The sequence below is a fragment of the Anomaloglossus baeobatrachus genome, chromosome 1 (genome assembly GCF_048569485.1).
Source record: "Anomaloglossus baeobatrachus isolate aAnoBae1 chromosome 1, aAnoBae1.hap1, whole genome shotgun sequence".
NCBI classification, from domain to species: Eukaryota; Metazoa; Chordata; class Amphibia; order Anura; family Aromobatidae; genus Anomaloglossus; species Anomaloglossus baeobatrachus.
The window spans coordinates 532,208,143-532,227,832 of record NC_134353.1 but is presented as its reverse complement, the minus strand read 5'-3'; the positions used below and the strand labels follow the sequence as shown (position 1 = coordinate 532,227,832).

General features: G+C 42.2%; 1 protein-coding gene across 3 annotated transcripts in view; it reads left to right on the top strand.

Annotated features, from left to right (window-relative positions):
• ADAMTSL1 (ADAMTS like 1) overlaps positions 1–19,690 on the top strand; it is a 483,577-nt gene that overhangs the window by 68,094 nt on the left and 395,793 nt on the right. For all 3 annotated transcript variants that reach the window (XM_075316452.1, XM_075316459.1, XM_075316466.1), the window contains exon 2: positions 11,992–12,119. In XM_075316452.1, coding sequence (XP_075172567.1) covers positions 11,992–12,119 — 128 coding nt within the window. The remainder of the gene's footprint in view (positions 1–11,991; positions 12,120–19,690) is intronic.

The following is a 19,690-nucleotide window of genomic DNA, read 5'->3' as shown; positions in this document are numbered from 1 at the left end:
GTGAATGAGGATGCTGCTGGCTTCCCCATATTAAAAATACCTCTAAAGCATCTGTGTGTGCATACATGATGGGTGTCTATGTATGCAGTGTATATGATTGTGTATAGATATATGTCTGTTTAAATGTATTTCTGTGAATTTCTCTTTAAATTTGTATATGTGTATGTGCACGTATGCCTGTATGTGTGTGTAAACTTGTGCATGGGGCCCACTGAGACTCTTAAGCCCGGGGCCCACAAAAACCTGGAGCCGGCCCTGCTTATACCCATCTGCTGCCATCTTCATTTCTTTTCAGTGCTGCTTCGGTTGGGTTTCTCTGATCTGTAACCTGCCAGCAGCTCCAGTGTTTCATGTAGTGCAACATCACAAATCATTCCAACTTCATGAGAGCATTGTTCTGGCCTCCTTCAGGCACTCATAGCGTTACATTGAGCGCTGGTGACTAGTGATGAGTGAGCATGCTCACACTGCTTGTTACTTAATTGAGCATCTGGTTGCTCCGACGCAAGTACCGAGTATAATGGAAGTCAATGGGAAACTCAAGCATTATCAAACTCAGACACTCAAGGCTTGATCAAATAACGAGCAGTGGCCATCCCTACTGGCGACATAACTTGTCACTTCTAGCCAATCAGAAGTTACAGGCGCAAGATGGAGCTAGGAGGTACAAAAAAAAAGTGAACGGGGGCAGGAGACTTAGATTTAAAGCACCTCTCCAGCGTTGAAAAAAAACCATCTGGAGTGGTGCTTTAAGGAGCATGTTTCACTTTCTTTTCTTTTGACAATGTCTACTGGAACTAGTATAAGGGTATATGCATTGTGCATATAGAGTTTTTTTGAAGAGTCTTTTGGAGCTGATCCACTCCAAAGGCTGCTGAAAAATTGCTCAAATGCTCAATTGCTCAAATGCACATGGTGTCTTTTTCAAGTGCCCCATAAAATGAACATTGTGCACAGCATTGTCAAAACAACATTTCTATGCACGAGTTCTGTGTTATGTCGCTTCTTTTAACCACTACAGGGTTTGGAAACCTCGAAACAGCTAAAATAAGTGACATACTCATTTTTCCGCTAACTTCCACTAGGAAACCAACTGCACTCTGTGCTTAACAGTAGAGTGAAAGCTGCCACAAGAACAAAGGCAAAGAAAACCAACCACTGGTGTTTTACTGAAGCAGTTTGCGTCGAAAAACGTGAAGGATGTGGTATCATGCGTTTCAGGCTATGTGCACACGTTGCGTTTTTTCTTGCGTTTTGGCTGCATTTTAAACTGCACCATGTCAATGACAAAATGCATGCGTTTTGCTTCCCCAGCAAAGTCTTGAGAAGTCAAAATTTCCATCCGTACATTGCTTTTTGTTAGGCACCGTTTTATATGACAGATATTTGTTAAAATCATTGCGTAAAGAGAAAAAGCTACATGTCACTACTTTATTGCGTTTTGTGAAAATTTTCCACCCATTGAAATGAATGAGGTGTTTCAAAACGCAACCAAAATGTTTAGTTGCACTGCATTTTGGTTGCATTTTGGATCCGTTCTTGTCAACAAAAAACGCAGGTCTCTCTGTCTCTCTCTCTGTCAGTCTCGGTCTCTCCCTCTCCCTCTCTTTCCCTCTCTCCCTCCGTCATACTCACCGATCACCGATGTGGCGCTGCACGTCTGTCACACTGCTCCCTCAGCTTCTCCTGCTTCTGAACGTGCTGGCCACTCATTAGGCTCATCTCGTATTCACTGCTTCCCCCTCCCACTGGTGCCTATGATTAGTTGCAGTCAGATGCGCCCCCATGTTGAGTGACAGCTGTTTGACTGCAACCAATCACAGCCGCCTGTGGGTGGGTCTATATGCTGCAGTAAAATAAATAAATAAATAATTTTAAAAAAACGACGTGCGGTCCCCCCAATTAACACCTAATACCTAATAGCTAAGATAAAGCCTCACTGCTTCTGGCTGGTATTCTCAGACTGGGAAGGCCTATCGTTTTTAGGCTGCCCCCTAGCCTAAAAGTATCAGCAAGCAGCCATTAGATGCGACAGTCCCAGGACCTTACCCGGCTCATCCTGATTACCCTGGTGCAGTGGCAATCGGGATAATAAGGAGTTAATGGCAGCCCAGAGCTGCCACTAAGTCCTAGTTTAATCATTGCAGGCGTCTATGAGACACCACCCATGATTAATTTGTAAGTGAAAGTAAATAAACACATACACCCAAAATATCCTTTATTTGGAATAAAAGACAAAAAAACACCCTCTTTCACCACTTTATTAACCACAACACAACCCTCCAGGTCTGACGTAATCCACATGAGGTCCCACGATGCTTCCATTTCTGCTACATTGGAAGCTGACAGCAAGCGGCCATAGAACAAGAATACTCGCTGTGAGCTCCACGCAGCAACTGTAGTGAGTCGCGTGCTATCAGCGGTGACATCAGTCAGGTTAGCTGCGGCCACAGCTGGAGTCTTCCACCCGTGACAGCAAATCACCCGAGTGACTGAAGCAAGGTGCGCGATCAGCGGTGCCATCACTTAGGTGATTTCCGGTCACAGAGCTTGCACTTTTATCAATGCTAATATTTACTTATGCACTAACTCTGGCTTCTCTTCCCAGTTTTACAGTACTTATGGATCACAAATTTTAAGGTGTTTTTTTCAATTTTTTTATATGGACCGTTAAACAGAGGATTGTCTGACACTCTTTGATAATTGTGATATTTCTGTCTACAGAAAACGTTTCCTATGCACTGCAGCACTTTTTTATACTGCAATAACAGCCACATCTCTGTGATTTCTTTGCAGATTTTCTAAAGGTACTAAGATTTTATCTTTGTCCTCAAAATTCCTCTTTTCAAACTATGCTTTGAGAGTGGTTACTCCAGGACTACACCTACTTGTTAACCCCTCTGTTTCTTGATCCTTTACTTCGTACATTCTCTCACTAATCCCTGTAGGATTTTGAATCCACAATATATTTATGGTGATGTGATTGGTGTCTGTGGAATACTATTGCCGACTTAATATTTATTTGATATTCTTTATATTGTGCGTGTGCAGGAAAATGTTATTAGATAGATATTTACTATAGCTCATTTTATATACGAGATGCTCCTGTGCGGTTCTTGCCTTACCTGACATTCTCCATTTTTTTAAAAATATATATTTTTAATCTTGTTATTTTTTTGTATATAAAGGATATTTAATTTTACATACCTTGGCTACTACATCTATATTCATCTCAGTTTTGTTATTAAAAGGAGAGCCTTTTATACATATGGCCTATCAGACACTGATGCTTAAAGGGACTCTGTCAGCATAGAATGACTGTTCAAACAAAGCACAGACGCTCGTGCATCATGGCGGGGAAAATCATTTATATACACCTTCCCAGTTTCTTGTTTTCCCTCTGTCTCCACCCTCCTCTCTTCTGTGATTGACACATCTGCCATCATAGAGCCAGAAAAAGGCAGAGATAGATGGAAAACTGAGAGTTGGGAAGTTGCACATAAATGATTAACCCCGCCATGATGCACCAAGTGCCTGTACTTGGCTTGAATACAAGGCTGTGGATGGAAAGGAGCATTGGGTTCTTATCTGACTAGCAAGGTATAGTAGTCAACTGTATTTATTCACAAGTGAGAGTTGTGTGTGACAAAACAGTATGAGCGTATAAAATGTAGGGCTGCTGCAGATACACGATGTACAGAGGTACAAAAAATCAGCAGTTGAAGGAAAACATGCTCATGAATCGCCTGCGCTGGGGGCTGCAGGGCATGGTAGGGTCACCGGGCCAGTGGTATTCGGGGTCAGGCTGTGAGTGGCCCGACCCGGCTTTCATGACCCCGGCATGTTTCAATAAAAGGAAAGTCCGACAGTCAGTCCGATGTGACAATGGGGATGGAAGGAGGGTAACGGGGTTCCTGGGGAGCTTGCCATCGCTCAAAGCGGCCACTGAGGTCTCGGCCTCCTCTGCCACCGCTCTCCCCCAGGAAACGGTACGGAACGGGGACGGGGGATGCTAGCAGCGCCACCCGTGGTATGCGGCCAGGTGTTCAGCCGCCGCTGCACAGTCTCTCTCCGGGGCAGATTTTATAAGCAGCCAGATGGAATCGCTGCCCACGGGTGGAGCAGGGGAGCAGGGGAGCCCTGGGAGGTTAATGAGACCCAGGGCTACAGTTCTCAGGGACACTGGGGGCACAGGGCGGCGGCATTACTCACACAAGTCATGGAGTGCGGTTCAAGTTATTCTTTATTAAAAGTCCGTTCCACATCGCACCCGGGTGCTGGTCCTCGTCGCCTGTAGCCTCTGGTCGGTCCCGGGCAGGTAGGAGGAAGGGGGATCCGGTGAGGTGATCTGGGGGTCTCTCTCTTTCGGTGCGTTAATGCTATCCCCGTGGCATGGAGCATCTTGGGGACCCGCTGCCATTCTGTTTCCCTCTTTTCTGGTAGCGTAGGAAGGACCGCCACCGGGTACAACACTCTCCAAAGATCCCCAGTCCTCAGCTCCATTCCTTTCCTCAGATGTTATGAGCCCTGGTCTCGTGGTATCTCCTCAGCAGGAAGCTGTACTGTGGACGTCTGCACTCTCTTGCAGCCTCTGATGTTCTGACTAAACTTTCTGTCTGCTCTGCACTTCACTCCTCATTTCAGGCCCCCCTCCCATCAGGTTGTCATGTGGACCTGCACACCTGCTCTTAAGGAGACAGGATGAGTCATGCAGGCTAAAACTACATGCTAAAGAATTTTTTAACTCCTTCCTGCCATTGTGTGTGTGGACTCCTCTCCTCCTACCCTGGGAAAAATGGGGTAATATTTAGTACCCTGTAATGACCCGGCAGCAGGGGCGTTACACTCACTCTGCGCTGTCGTTAATAGACCTCTAAAGTAAGAATTCAGGGCACATCAGTAGTTGGAAGCTGTTTATTCCTAAGTGTTTCAAAGCCTTTCACAATGTGATTTTTCCTGAAGGAAAAGCGAGAAGGCTTTAAAACCAGTTGAAATAAACCGCTTCCATCTACTGATGTGTTCTGGATCATTCCTTTAGAGCAGTGGTTCCCAAACTCCAGTCCTCACGACCCCCAACAGGTCATGTTTTCAGAATTTCCTTAATATAGCACAGGTGATGCCTTGATAATGATTCCATCACCTGTTTAATAGTAAGGAAATCCTGAAAACATGACTTGTTGGGGGCCATGAGGACTGGAGTTTGGGAAACACTACTTTAGAGGATTCTTCATGACAGTGCAGAGTACATTTTCCTTCAACTGCTGTTCTTGGCTTGACTAATCATTCTGTGACAATAGAGTCCCTTTAAGAGGCAAGGTTCCCTTTGCTAACAGCATGTAAAAGTGCGCAGTTCGGGTGCAATCTTTTCGCTGGTCCAAACTGTCAGTTATCAGGAGTGCACTACTCCCCAGCAAGCATGAAAACTGAAGGCAGAGGAGCAGTGTGCTTTTGAAGGCTATGATCTAATCTGAAAATCCTTAAACTTTGAGACCTCAGATAAGTCCTATTCTATGTCACGATGAGGCAGAAAGTCACGCTGGGGCAGATATAACTAGAACACTTTTAATTGACGAATCAGATGGTTTTTACTTAGTTATTACTATTACAGAGATGTAGAAAACTTTACATAGATATGTTTCTACCGTCTTCACTATCGTAACTGGAAGCATGGCGAGACTAAAATTATAGTTAAACACGCAGCCTCGCAGCCAACAATGATTAGAAAATTGTTCTGAGTGACATTGTTTTACATCATTGTGAGGGAGATGTAAATGATAGTTCATCTTCTGACATGGTAGTTTTGTTTACTCCTATAGAAACAATCCCGATGCAAAGTCTGATGAGATGGAATTAGACATGGACCAGATTAAAGAGAAAAAGGGATATGGCTGATTCATTACATCATCTAGCTTCACCATTGGGTGTGTCTGGCCCAACATCTGCTACAATGCCTTTTTTATTGTGGTAGAAAACTGTTAGAACAAGAACAATTTATTTACACATTCAGTAAATCAAGAACATAAAGAAAAATCTGTCCCCAGTCTGTTTTCACACAAAATAACACTATATTCACTTATCCATGTGTTGCTCTGCTTATGAACCAGCCGTGGATCTATCTCAGCCAAACTCAACAGCCTCACAAGCATATATGAGACTGTCGAGGTGGGGTCATGAGATTCGCGGCTAGCACATCCATCGCGGTCCATCATCAGAACGCAACATGTGTGATTATAGCCTCAGAGTTGACCTCAATAGATCAATATGTGCAAGATCGTAAGAATTTTTTTATAAACTTGGTGCAATATACACTTTATAACGTGGCCTTAAGGGGGCTTTACACGCTACGATATCGTTAATGTTTTATTGTCGGGGTCACGTTGTTAGTGACGCACATCCGGCGTCATTACCGATATTGCAGCGTGTGACACTTACCAGCGACCTTAAGCAACCTCAAAAATGGTGAAAATCGTTCACCATGGAGAGGTCGTCCCAAAACCAAAAATCGGTAATGGTTGATTATCGATGTTGTTTGTTGCTCCTGCGGCAGCACACATCGCTGTATGTGACGCCACAGGAGCGAGGAACGCCTCCTTACCTGCCGCCGGCCGCAATGCAGAAGGAAGGAGGTGGGCGGGATGTTACGTCCCGCTCATCTCTGCCCCTCCGCTTTGATTGGCCGGCCGCTTAGTGATGTCGCGGTGACGTCGCTGTGATGCCGAACGTCCCTCTCCCTTGAGGGAGGGATTGTTCGGTAGTCACAGTGACACCGCCGACCAGGTAAGTACGTGTGAGGCTGCCGTAGCGATAATGTTCGCTACAGCAGCGAACACACGATATCGCACACACGACGGGGGCGGGTGCTTACACGCTCAATATCGCTAGCAATTGCTAGCGATGTCGTAGCGTGTAAAGCCCGCTTTAGTCTTGTGTACATCCATCAACTTATATATTGTAGGTTAAATATGGTCGTTTTTTTCATAAATCGATAATACATGTGAAAATAAGAAACTTTGCAATATATCTTATTAATTAAATCCACTGATCTTTCATTCTCAAAATTCTCAATTTATGGGTAAAATCAGGCTTCAATGAATATAGATTTCCCTATTACTGAGATAGAACATGACAATTGAAAGTCATAAAGTTCTAAGGAGAACTTGCATTAGAATATCTATATCTGCTTCCAGCTCCTTCTCACTTCTTCCATCTCCATAGATTATTATGAGCACCAGCTATCTGCTATCTCAGTAATAAAACAAAAATTGTCTCCTCTGTACACAGATTTTACAGATTTTTGAATACACACTATACCCAAGAATTGAGATTGAAAGATCAGTCCAGGAGGAAAAAGAAGCAGATTTGTCTGATCAGATATATTACATAGTTGCTTCTTTCCATGTGTACTATTGATTTAAGAAATAAAAATTAAAAGGACTTAATGTTTTTAACTAACAGATGCAGTAGGTCTGGTCTTTCTATGAAGCATTGCTGAGATTCCTGTTTGACAGTATATGTTAGCTTTGGACTCAATGTGTAACCATCTTGGCCACCCGTGATACAGCAATACTGGTGTTTTGCTCTTCAGTCTTTATATAAAGTGCCCTGGATTAAGATATGCTAATGCATTGTGTTGTTTCCATCTTAAGGGCTCATGCGCACGTTGCGTAATATCATGCATTTACGCTGCGTATTGCACTGCAGTGTAAATGCATGCGTCCTGTATCCCCAGCACAGTCTATGAAGATTGTGCATGATACGTGCGCACGTTGCTTTTATGAACGCAGCAATTTGGGTGCTAAAATTTTGACCCAAATCCGTGCGTTCATAAAAGCAGCATGTCAATTATTTCTGCGTTCTGGATGCAGCTCCCACTCTGTCTTTGGTTGGGGCAGCATCCCGAGCGCATGAAATCGGCTTTTTTTAACAAAAACACTGCATTCATTCTGCAGCGATTTGAAGCACACATGTGCTGTCAAATCAATGCAGAAGAATCAGCAGTTACGTGCGCATGAGCCCTAATAATTGGGCACATCTTTCAGCAGCTATGCTCCACCCCATGAGATGTACTCCAATCAGGACTTTATGGGCACAATTTTCGAAAATTCGGCAGAGCTGGACAAAAGTGTCATAAAATGGCAGAAGTCTAAAACCTAAAACTTTTGCACAATATAAATTATACAAAAATGTTATTTTTTTATGCCAGAAGATTGGGAGAAAGCTGTTCTAAAGGAAGAGATGTTCCATATCAGCGTTCGGCAGCACACTGAGCAACACCCTGCTGATGTAATAGAAAGTTTTCCCAACCAGCATTCTGTTAGACTTGCAGAGATTCTCAACTGCAGTCTTCAAGACCTTCTAAGGCATCGTGTTCTCAGGATTCCCTTAGTTTCTTCCTTAGAATTATTAGTAAAGTATCAGAAATTGCTACAGGTTGTTTCTATAAGATGTCCCGAAATCATAATCTATTGTGGACCTTAAGTGTTGCAGCTAAGAAACACTGAATAGAAATAGGTTTGCCCAATCTTGATCTTGAGATGCTACTGCCTATTTATCCTCACTGCATTCTAGCTTATTTACATCAGTGTTCCCCAACTCCAGTCTTCAAGGCTTTCAGTAGATGAAATTATTAGAAATTGCCACAGGTTGTCTCTATAAAATGTCCAGAAATCATAATCTATTGTGGACCTTAAGGACAGCAGCTAAGACCCCCTTCACACGTCAGTGATTCTGGTACTTATGATGCTGTTTTTACACATACCAGAATCACGGACATATGCAGACCCATTAAAATCAATGGGTCTGCGCACACATCAGTGATTTTTCACTGACTGTGTTTCCATGTGGCGTACGCCTATCTCTGTGTGTTCCGCACGGAGACTAGTCCATTTTTCTCTGACATCACTGATGTCACATGGACCACACCATTCTGTGACATCAGTGTAACACGTACCAGAAAAAACACATATATTTAACATAAAAAGCTTTTTAAACTCACCCGTCTCCAGCGATGCTGTATTCAGCCGCTGCTGTCTCCTGCTAATTATGCTCATGAATATTCACAGCACAGTTGACCCGGAAATAGCAGCGTCTAGGTGACAGCAGCGGCCAGACACAGCATCGCGGTAGACTTCAGCACCACGGACAGCAGTGATGTGGACAGGAGAGTATAGAAGTCCCTGATCTCTGTGTACTATCATGGATAGCATACGGGGAACAGACGTGTGCCAAAATCACCGCACATGTAGGGCCATATGCATTCTTATCACGTCAGTGAAAACGTGTGTTTGGCCTAAGAAATACTGAATAGAAGTAGGTGTGCTCAATCTTGTTCTAGAGATGCTACTGCCTATTTATCCTCACTGCATACTAGCTCATTTACGTCAGTGTTCCCCCAACTCCAGACTTCAAGGTCTTCAGTAGATGGTATTATTAGTAAAGTATTAGAAATTGCCACAGGTTGTCTCTATAAGATGTCCAGAAATCATAATCTATTGGAGATCTTAAGGATTGGAGCTAAGAAACACCAAATAGCAGTAGGTGAGCCCAGTTATGTTCTAGAGATGCTACTGCCTCCTCACTGCATACTAGTTCATTTACATCAGTGTTCTCCAACTCCAGTCTTCAAGACCTTCAAAAGGATCACGTTCTCAGGATTTCCTTAGTTTTGCACAGTAAATGGAATAATTATTAAAACACAAAAGTTGCCACAGGTTGTCTCCATAGGATGTCCAGAAATCCTAATTTATTGGAGGTCTTAAGGACTGGTGCTAAAAAAAACACTAAATAGAAGGGGTTGTGCCCAATCATGTTCTATAGATGCTACTCCCTACATATCCTCACTGAATACTAGCTCATTTATGCGAGTGTTCCCCAACTCCAGTTTTCAAAGCCCATCAACAGACCATGTTTACAAGGTTTCCTTAATAATTACATTATGTGTGCAATAGTAAGGAAATCCCAAGATCATTATCTGTTGATAGATTGGAGTTGGGGAACACTGTTTTATGTGATGACTTTGGCTACAGCTTTCTTTAAGGGGCATTTTGCACACTACGACATCGCAGGTGTGATGTCCGTGGGGTCAAATCGTAGTGTGTAAATCCTTTATGATACGATTAACGAGCGCAAAAGCATTGTAATCGTATCATTGGTGTAGCGTCGGTCATTTCCATTAATTGGGAAATACCGATGTTACGATGTTGTTCCTTGTTCCTGCGGCAGCACACATCGCTGTGTGTGAAGCCGCAGGAGCAAGGAACATCTCCTACCTGCGTCCTGCGGCTCACGCCGGCTTTGCGGAAGGAAGGAGGTGGGCGGGATATTTGCGTCCCGCTCATCTCCGCCCCTCCGCTTCTATTGGCCGCCTGCCGTGTGACGTCGCTATGACGCTGCACGACCCGCCCCCTTAATAAGGAGGCGGTTCGCCGGCCAGAGCGACGTCGCAGGGTAGGTGAGTGCATGTGAAGCTGCCGTAGCGATAATGTTCGCTACGATAGCTATCACCATGATATCGCAGCTGCGACGGGGGCGGGGACTATCGTGCACGGCATCGCAGCATCGGCTTGCGATGTCTTAGTGTGCAAAGTCCCCCTAAGTCTTCTGTTTGGGTTAGACTTCTTCAGAGGACCTTTTTCTGGTTTGGAGTTCTCGGACTTGAAAACATTTGGGAACCACTGTTTTAACATATGGCAAGAAAAAGTTGCACAGTCGAAATGCCCAAATCTAGCTTCCATTTCATAGATATAAGGCTGAATCAACAAAGTTGGCATTTTCAACATCGGTATTGATGAAAAGTTTACACAAGTATGATGTGCCAAGTTCAGTAAGAGGCGTGCACAAAATTTCTGCAATATTTCAGACAGTTTTAAGCCATATTTCTGACGCAAACTGTTTGATAAATCGGTCCCATAGACTTTTGGTAATATAAATCCCTATATTTTTACTTTCTTACATAAAGAATGATGAATATGTGGGGTGCTGGCTGGAGCTGTTGAAATGTTTGCCTCTGTAAGCCATTATTTGGTGGGAAGTCATAAGTCCCATTCTTTTTCAGTTAGCTGAAGCTGATTTACAGTGGTCTTACTCATACTGCTTTGTAATTCAGAGCGGGCAAGACAACAGTACACTTTGTAAGCTACGCGGCTGTAGAATATAGTCACTTTTAATGCTTTCTTGGCAATATGCCTCATTCTTCCAACCTATAAGACTTATTTATTACCTGCTAAGTTTGCTAACTATTATTGCCGCCTAGCAGACAGACTTAACCATCTGCCGCTTTTCACAAGATAAAGCCATTTCATTTTTTTCACATGGTAATATTACTTACTTTGCCTCTGCAATAGTAGTTAAAAACAAATTACTGGCAGTGTCGGCTATCAGATTGCCATTTTTCCTCGAGTGGCATTAATTTATGAGTTCTTTTTTTTGACAATGGATTATGGCACATAGACTGCTGGTTTATACTTGTGTTTAATGAATGAAGGTCTGGAAATTGCATCACACACTATGTGCCCTTTTACTCTTGGATTACTGACACAGGAGGTGATTTCACTACCTCCTTGGATAAACACCTTTGTGCTGTGCCTCCTCTTCAGCTGTCCGTTTCATCCGCAGAACACTAGGGCAGATCCTTCTCTTGATTGCTGCATGGAACGCTTCATGTACCAAGTTTCCTGCTGCAATTAGTGAGAGTTTATTTGCCATGGCAAAACGAATGGCTAATTCTGTATACATTTTCTTAAATGATCCCTTTAGATGTGTTTGCAATTACAAAAAAACCCCTAAAAGTTGTACAAAGCCTTTTCTCTTTCCCTTACTATGGGAAACCCTGAGGGTGCCATTATGTTACTGTTCTATTCAAATTATCCATTGGTTATACTTATAATGAACTGAAAAAAGACCTAACAAGTAGAAATAAAGTTAAATTTCAAATGTAAAGCTTTAATTATTGTTGTGAGGAATATAGCTTATTTTTTGTTTTTTTGTTACTAGAGCTCTCGTACTGCTCGATCTGAGGAGGACCACGACACTTTATGGGATGCTTGGGGATCATGGAGTGAATGCTCGAGGACATGTGGTGGGGGAGCGTCATATTCTCTACGAAGGTGCCTTAGTAGCAAGTAAGTTATATGATCTTATCTTTATATAGATTATTGTACCTGGAGCTATCTTGTTTGTTTCAGGTTAAATGAATGGTTAAATAAATTTGGCTGTTCTCTTCCAAAAACAACTGGTTGGACATTGTTTTATTTTTTTTTATGTTGAGAATGTAGCAAGCCATCGGCAGGCTATGGCGTTAGCCTAATTACAGCTACTGTGCCAAAAAAGGTGTATGAGATAGTCTGAGACACACCTTCTGCCTAATGATTGGCTTACATTGCAGCTCTCTCCTCCTTCCTGCAACTTTGGCTCCTCTGATTGGCTTCTGTGTACAAACATCAGTCTATCACAGGCTCAGCAGTAAAGACAAAATGAATATAAGGTAGAGATTGGGAAAACACCAGAGAGAAAACAATTATAAGATAACTGCTGAATATATATAAATACAAATGAGCCTAAGCCCATTAACAACAGGGCGATATTCATTTTTGCATTTTCATTTTATTCTCCCATTATTCCAAGAGCCATAACTTTGATATAGCCATGTGAGAGCTTGATTTTTGCTGGAGAAATTGTACTTTTGAATGACATCATGCATTTTGTCCTATAGTCTAATGACAAATGGGGAAAAAAATCAAAGTGAGATAAAATAGTAAATAAAGTGAAATTCTGCAATTGTTTTTTGTTTTTGTTATTTACACCATTCAATTTACCATAAAACTGACTTGCCCATATGATTCTCCAGGCCATTATATAGATACCAGACATGTATCGTTTTTATTTTTTTTTTTAACCAATATTTTTTATTTTTTTTTCATATCATAACATAAGCATGAGATAGACATTAATCACAATTGGGTTTTTGGGTTTTGAGTTATCTCTCTTTAAACCATAAATCAAGAACCTTGAACTTCCCTAGCCCTCCCCCCAACCCATGCAGCTAGCTTCTTTTCTGACTTTAGAGAGGTGGTCCACTCCACCCCGGAAATACCAACTCCCATTCTTTATGTCTAACAGCATAGGTTCTTCTTCCTTCTATTTATCTATGGGTACTTTCAACTTTCCCAACGAGCCATTTATGTCCTCCAGTAAATACCATGTCTTTGATCTAAATGGTGTCATGTAGCTAATTATTTCTGTTTCAGTGTGATAGCGCAGCAAAAATGCCCTCCATTTTGTTATAAATGTTTTAATTCCTTGCTCCTTACTTCGTTCTGCCTCCCGCCAGTCTAGATTGAGTAAGGCCTTAAGCTGCCCGATAATCTTCCCAAATTCAGGTAGCCAGTCATCTAGCCAGTGCTTTAGGATTAATCGCTTAACCATTAGGCATATAGAGTGAAACAAAATCGGACTAGCCCCCCCCTCCCTCCATAGATTTCTTACCCTCGCCTGACTCACAGTGGAATAGGTATCTCAGTGGACTCAGCGGTATGTCTTTCTTCCACAACCTCTCCGCCATATTTCTTATGTTTTCCCATAAAGCTCTTACTGTTGGGCAGTCCCAAACACCATGGAAAAGATCTGCATCTCTGAGCTTACATTTTGGGCAGTGTATTTTGTATCGTTTTTATTTTATTTAACCAGTGAAAAAAAAATTCTGAAATTTTGAACAAAAAATCTTCCTTGTATCATGACTTTCCGAGAGCCATAACATTTTTAATTTTTGAGATCTGGGGCAATGTGAGGGGTTATTTTCTTACACCCCGAGCCAATGTTTTTATTGATGTTATTTTTTATGGTATATATGTTGTTTTGATCGCCTGTCATTACATTTTTTTCTATTGCGGCAGACAAAAAAACTGCAATTCTGGCGTTTTGATTTTTTTTTCTCTTTACTCTATTTACCGATCGGATTAATTTATTTTACATTTTGCTTGATCTTTTTCAAATGCAGTGATAACATATATGTGTAATTTTTTTAAATGTACTTCTTTATTTTAAAAAGGGTGGCGATTTTACTTTTTTTTAAAAAAAAAAAATCTACTTTTTACTGTAATTAATAGTCCCCTTAGGGGACTTGAACCTACAATGGTCTAATCCCTTATACTATATACACCAATGCCACAGCATAATTGCCGCATAGGGAAGAAATCACAGTCTCCTATGAACTCCGGCCACAGTCTGGTTTTCACAGGAGACTCTTGACTGTCATGACAACACATTGGCATTCTGCAATCATGTAATCCTGTCTCGGGTGCGTCAGTGAGGGGTCAGAACAGCGCACCCCCTATCGGTGTGTGTTTAATGATGCAGTCAGAGATTGACATTGGTATTTAACAGGTTAACAGCCATAGGCGTAGTGCCGCTCTACCCGTGGCTGTTAGTGTCAGATGAACGCTGAATAATTCAGCCTTCATCTGCAGAGAAAGATGTGGGCTCGGGGTACGAACCCACATAAAAGTCAGAGAGGACGACTTATAATGTGCTATCCCAGTATGTAGTAGGTGTAATAAAAGTATTAACAAATACCTGCAATTAGAAATAAAGTATAGTCCTCTTGATTCGCTATGTCTTTTACCTCATGTGCAGGGCTTGGGTATTCATGGTTACGACCACTCATATCTAAGTTACTGTAATGCCCTGCACATGAGATAAGTGACATAGCTGATCAGGAGAATTATACTACATTCTAATTGATGACATTTGCTAATATTATTAACACTACAACTACTACATATTGGGATGGGTTTTGGAGATGGGAATAGCCATTTAAGGTCTGTTTATATCGATCAAACAACAACATAAAACAACCATTAGGTTGCTAACCATCCAGTCATGTCTGGACAGTCCATAATAGTATGGCAGTCTTAAAGGGAACCTATCACCAGTTTTGGGACCTATAAGCTGCGGCCACCACCAGTGGGCTCTTATATACAGCATTCTACACAGGCCGCTGTGTAGAATGTAAAAAACACTTTATAATACTTACCTAAACGGTCACTGCAGTGGAGTTGGGTCATATGGGCATCTTTGTTCTCCGGTGCCGGAGCCTCCTCCTTCGGCCATTTTTGTCGTCCTTCTTCTGAAGCCGGGGTGCGTGACACGTCCTACGTCATCCACACTTGCCAACATTGAGGTCCTGCGCAGGCGGACTTTGATCTGCCCTGAGCAGATCAAAGTGTTGTAGTGCGCCTGCACGGGACCAGTGAGTGTGTATAATGTAGGACGCGTCATGCACACAGGCTTCAGAAGGAGGACGAAAATGGCCAAAAGAGTAGGTGCCGGAGAACGGAGACGCCCTTATGACCCAACTCCACCTCAGCGACCGTTTAGGTAAGTATTATAAAGTGTTTTTTATGTTCTACACAGCGGCCTGGGCTCTTATATACAGCATGTTAGAATATTGTATATAAGAGCCCACTGGTGGTGGCCGCAGCTTATAGGTCCCAAATCTGCTGACAGGTTCCCTTTAAGTAGGGCAGTTTTTTTCCCTGTCCGTAAAAGAAATTGAAGGTGTTCGGGAATTTTTTTAAGCCAACGGAGATTATTTTAACCATAATTATAATTATTTTACAGTTTGCACTGAATGCAGCCAATGTCTTCATATCAGAATTATGGGCTGTAGAGATATATGTCACATAAACAGAATGATTTATTATTGTTTTCCAATGTTTTCATAAAAACTATTGTCTGTCCTTGATATTTTGATAAACTGTCTAGAAAAAATAAAAAAAACAATTTGGAAACCCTGTCTGCGGTCATTTAAAGGTCAATTAAACAGGCAGACCATGGTAAGCGATGCACACTAAAAGATCTGTTGCAATAGCTAGTTCCAGCCTTCCATAGTTCTCACCAACGCCAGTCCTGTCTACACAGAAAGATGTGCTGTCGGGGAGGAAGATTTTTTTCTGCTGCACAACAGATCATTACACCTGATGATGGACGAGCATTTTGCCCATTCATCGGGTGATCAGCAGACTGTTTACATGGAAAGACCATTGTGAAATGAGCAGTCTTTAAAATGTTTGTTCACTATAATTTTTCGCTATAATTGCAGCTGTAGGCCGGGGTCACATGAGCATATTGCTAATAACACTTAGCTTCTACTCTGGCCCAAATGTCATTCTACTGTGCTCTGATTCTCTCGCATGTGATTAATCTCTCCATCTTCTCCATTGTCTGTCTCTGCGTATATCGCACTGCACTTTGATGACATCTGAATGCAGTTTGATGTTTCACACTCACCCATAGACTTGTATGCATAAGCGTGATCTGAGACTCGCTGCCAATCATAGCATGCTGCAATTTTTTTCCACCACTTAGAGATAAGGAAAAACTTGCAGATCTGACCTGCATCATTAGTATTGGTCCTAGCGCAATGCAAGATTTTCTTGCACTGTACTCCTCCAATTCATAGGCTTGTGTGACCCCAGCCTTAGTAAGAGATCGGTCACTTTAAAAGATTATTACAATCTAGCCATATCATTACTTCTAGGTCTCCTAGTTCTTTTTTAGACCTAACATAGTTCTGAATGATATTGGCTGTATGTTTGTGGCCATTGTCATACTACAGACATTTTTTGGGAGACAATCATATGGCTTCCTTAAGGTCCAGTCACACTAAGCAACTTACCAGCGATCCCAACAACGATAGGGATCGCTGGTAAGTTGCTAGGAGGTTGCTGGTGAGATGTCACACTGCGACGCTCCAGCGATCCCACCAGCAACCTGACCTGGCAGGGATCGCTGGAGCGTCGCTACACGAGTTGCTGGTGAGCTCACCAGCAACCAGTGACCAGCCCCCAGCGCCGCGTGGAAGATGCTGCGCTTGGTAACTAAGGTAAATATCGGGTAACCAACCCGATATTTACCTTGGTTACCAGCGCACGGAGCTACACGTGCAGAGAACAGGGAGCAGTGCACACTGAGCACTGGCTCCCTGCTCTCCTAGTTACAGCACACATCGGGTTAATTACCCGATGTGTACTGCAGCTAAATGTGCACAGAGCAGGGAGCAGCGCACAATGCTTAGCGCTGGCTCCCTGCTCTCCTAGCTACAGCACACATCGGGTTAATTAACCCGATGTGTCCTGCAGCTACATGTGCACAGAGCAGGAGCCGGCACTGACAGTGAGAGCGGCGGAGGCTGGTAACAAAGATAAATATCGGGTAACCAAGGACAGGGCTTCTTGGTTACCCGATGTTTACTGTGGTTACCAGCCTCCGCAGAAGCCGGCTCCTGCTGCCTGCACATTTAGTTGTTGCTGTCTCGCTGTCATACTCAGCGATCTCTGCTGCTCAGCAGGACAGCAACAACTAAAAAATGGCCCAGGACATTCAGCAACAACCAACGACCTCACAGCAGGGGCCGGGTTGTTGCTGGATGTCACACACAGCAACATCGCTAGCAACGTCACAAAAGTTGTTCGTTAGCAGCGATGTTGCTAGCGATGTTGCTTAGTGTGACGGGGCCTTTAGGGTATTGCATGATGGATAAGTATTTGCCTGTATTCCAGTGATTATATGGCCCCCACAGAGCCCTCATCTCAACATCATTGAGTCTGTGTGGGACCACATGCAGGATTTGCGCAAGCCTACATTCACAGAAGATCTTTGCTTAGCTCTCCAAGATGCTTGGAAAAATCTCCCTGCCGAGTTCCTTAATAAACTGTGCCCCAGTGTACCTACAATAATTGATGCTTTGATGTCAATTTGAAGACAAAGAGTGTTGAGACCAAATATTGATTTAGATTTCTCTTGTGTTCGCTCACTTATGTAGGGTTTATAACTCTTATCTACCTACTCCTAAAGTCCTCTAAGCTGAAGAATGATCTCATTAAAGTTGATCTGAAATTAGAGAAGTTTTTTATTTATTTATTATGCATCATATTCTGTAGAGCCTTACAGAGATTATCAACTTCAGAACTTACAGTAGAAAAGGGTTACAAATAGGTACTGGCGGATTGACAGATAATATATCCTGCAGTTTGCTATGTACTATGATAGCTAAAAGCTAAAGAAGCCAAACTATTACAAATTTTTAAAGAAACCTAATAGCAGAAAGGATTTTTAGCCAAAAACACATCTATTTAAGGCTGAATTCAGAATTCCATGTTTAACAGTTCATAAATGGACCACATTGCCAAACCAACCATGGGTCTCCTGACCCAAGCTAACAGTCTTATATATAAATATGCAGCTGTTAGTTGGGATCAGAAGATCTCCCCATATAAAACATAATACTGCTTAGGCCTGAAAGGTTCTACCAAAATGAAAAATATTGTTCAGTTTTCATATTTTCATTTAAAGTACAAAATTAGTTAATTATTTTACTAAACTAAGGATTTCTACTACCAGAAAAAGCACTGTGAAACTTATAATCACTTTTAAGCCTCACCAACAACTAAGGACTCACTTGACAGGCTATTTTCACAGTTTGAGACGTGCTGTCATAGTTGACGTTTAATACATCATAATATAATGTTAAACTACAAAGAAGGTTCATGTACCCTTATGGACTTAATAATAGCTTAAAAATTGTTAACACCATGTTAAAAAGACAAAAATTTTAATTCCTCCTTTTCTTCCTATTTCAAAAATTTTAATAAAACAACATTTTTTAAATAGTAGAAATTGAATGCTGGAAAGAAAAAGTAGCGCAGATAGGGTCAAAAGGCCATTTTTTTTATTATCAGTCAGATTTATAAAAATGTTAACATTTATTACTAGTACAGTTGATTTCGGCGTTCGGGTGCTTTACATATGATGACCACTGGAATGAGTATTGCTGTGTTTGGTATAGAGATGAGCGAAACCGTAGAAGTTCGGTTCGGCTGAATCAGCCAGACTTTAAATAGAGTTCGGTTTGGGCTCCGGACGTGACATGAACCCCAATGGAAGTCACTAATTGGGCAGTTTGAGTCTCCGCCCACATGCCATAAATAGATCACTTCAAGGGGAGGGTAGTCAGGTTTTTCCATTTTTTTGCTCGCACTGGGCTGAGCACCGATAGTACCTGAGCACAAAGATGTTCACGCAAGTGGTTTTCATATGTAAAGCACCCGAACTTCGAACCCAAACTCTACTTTTTTGTAAAGTCTGTGTTTTGTACTGACAACGAATGCCAAACCTCGGATTCGCTCATCTCTACTCGTGTATGTTTGGTGCTCGGCCCAGTGCAAGCTGCTTGCAGTGTTTGAATGCCTCGCACTGGGGGTAAAAACAGCATTATCGGATGTAGTGTGTACAACAACAAAATAAATTGAAAAAACTTTTCCACCCTACCACGGAAGTGTTCTGTTTATGTGGACGGAGAGCCGAACTGCCCAAGCAATGACTTCCAATGGGATTCAGGTCAAGTCTGGGTCCAAAACTGAACTTTATTTAAAGTTTGACTGAACCTGCCAAACCCGACCTTCAAGAGGTGCACTCCACTCTAATTATTGCTCATCAAAATTACTGGAAGGGTTTAACAAACAGTCTATAATGGCAAATTTAAGTCAACACTTTTTGTCATATATATCCCTTACTTTATTACCTTAAACAGATTAACTTTATCTTCACAGGCCACTGTTATCTCTAGCCTACCACAGGTTAAATTCAACTTGAAGTAAATTGTGCAGCACTTTACCAATTCACTTTAAGGCCCCGT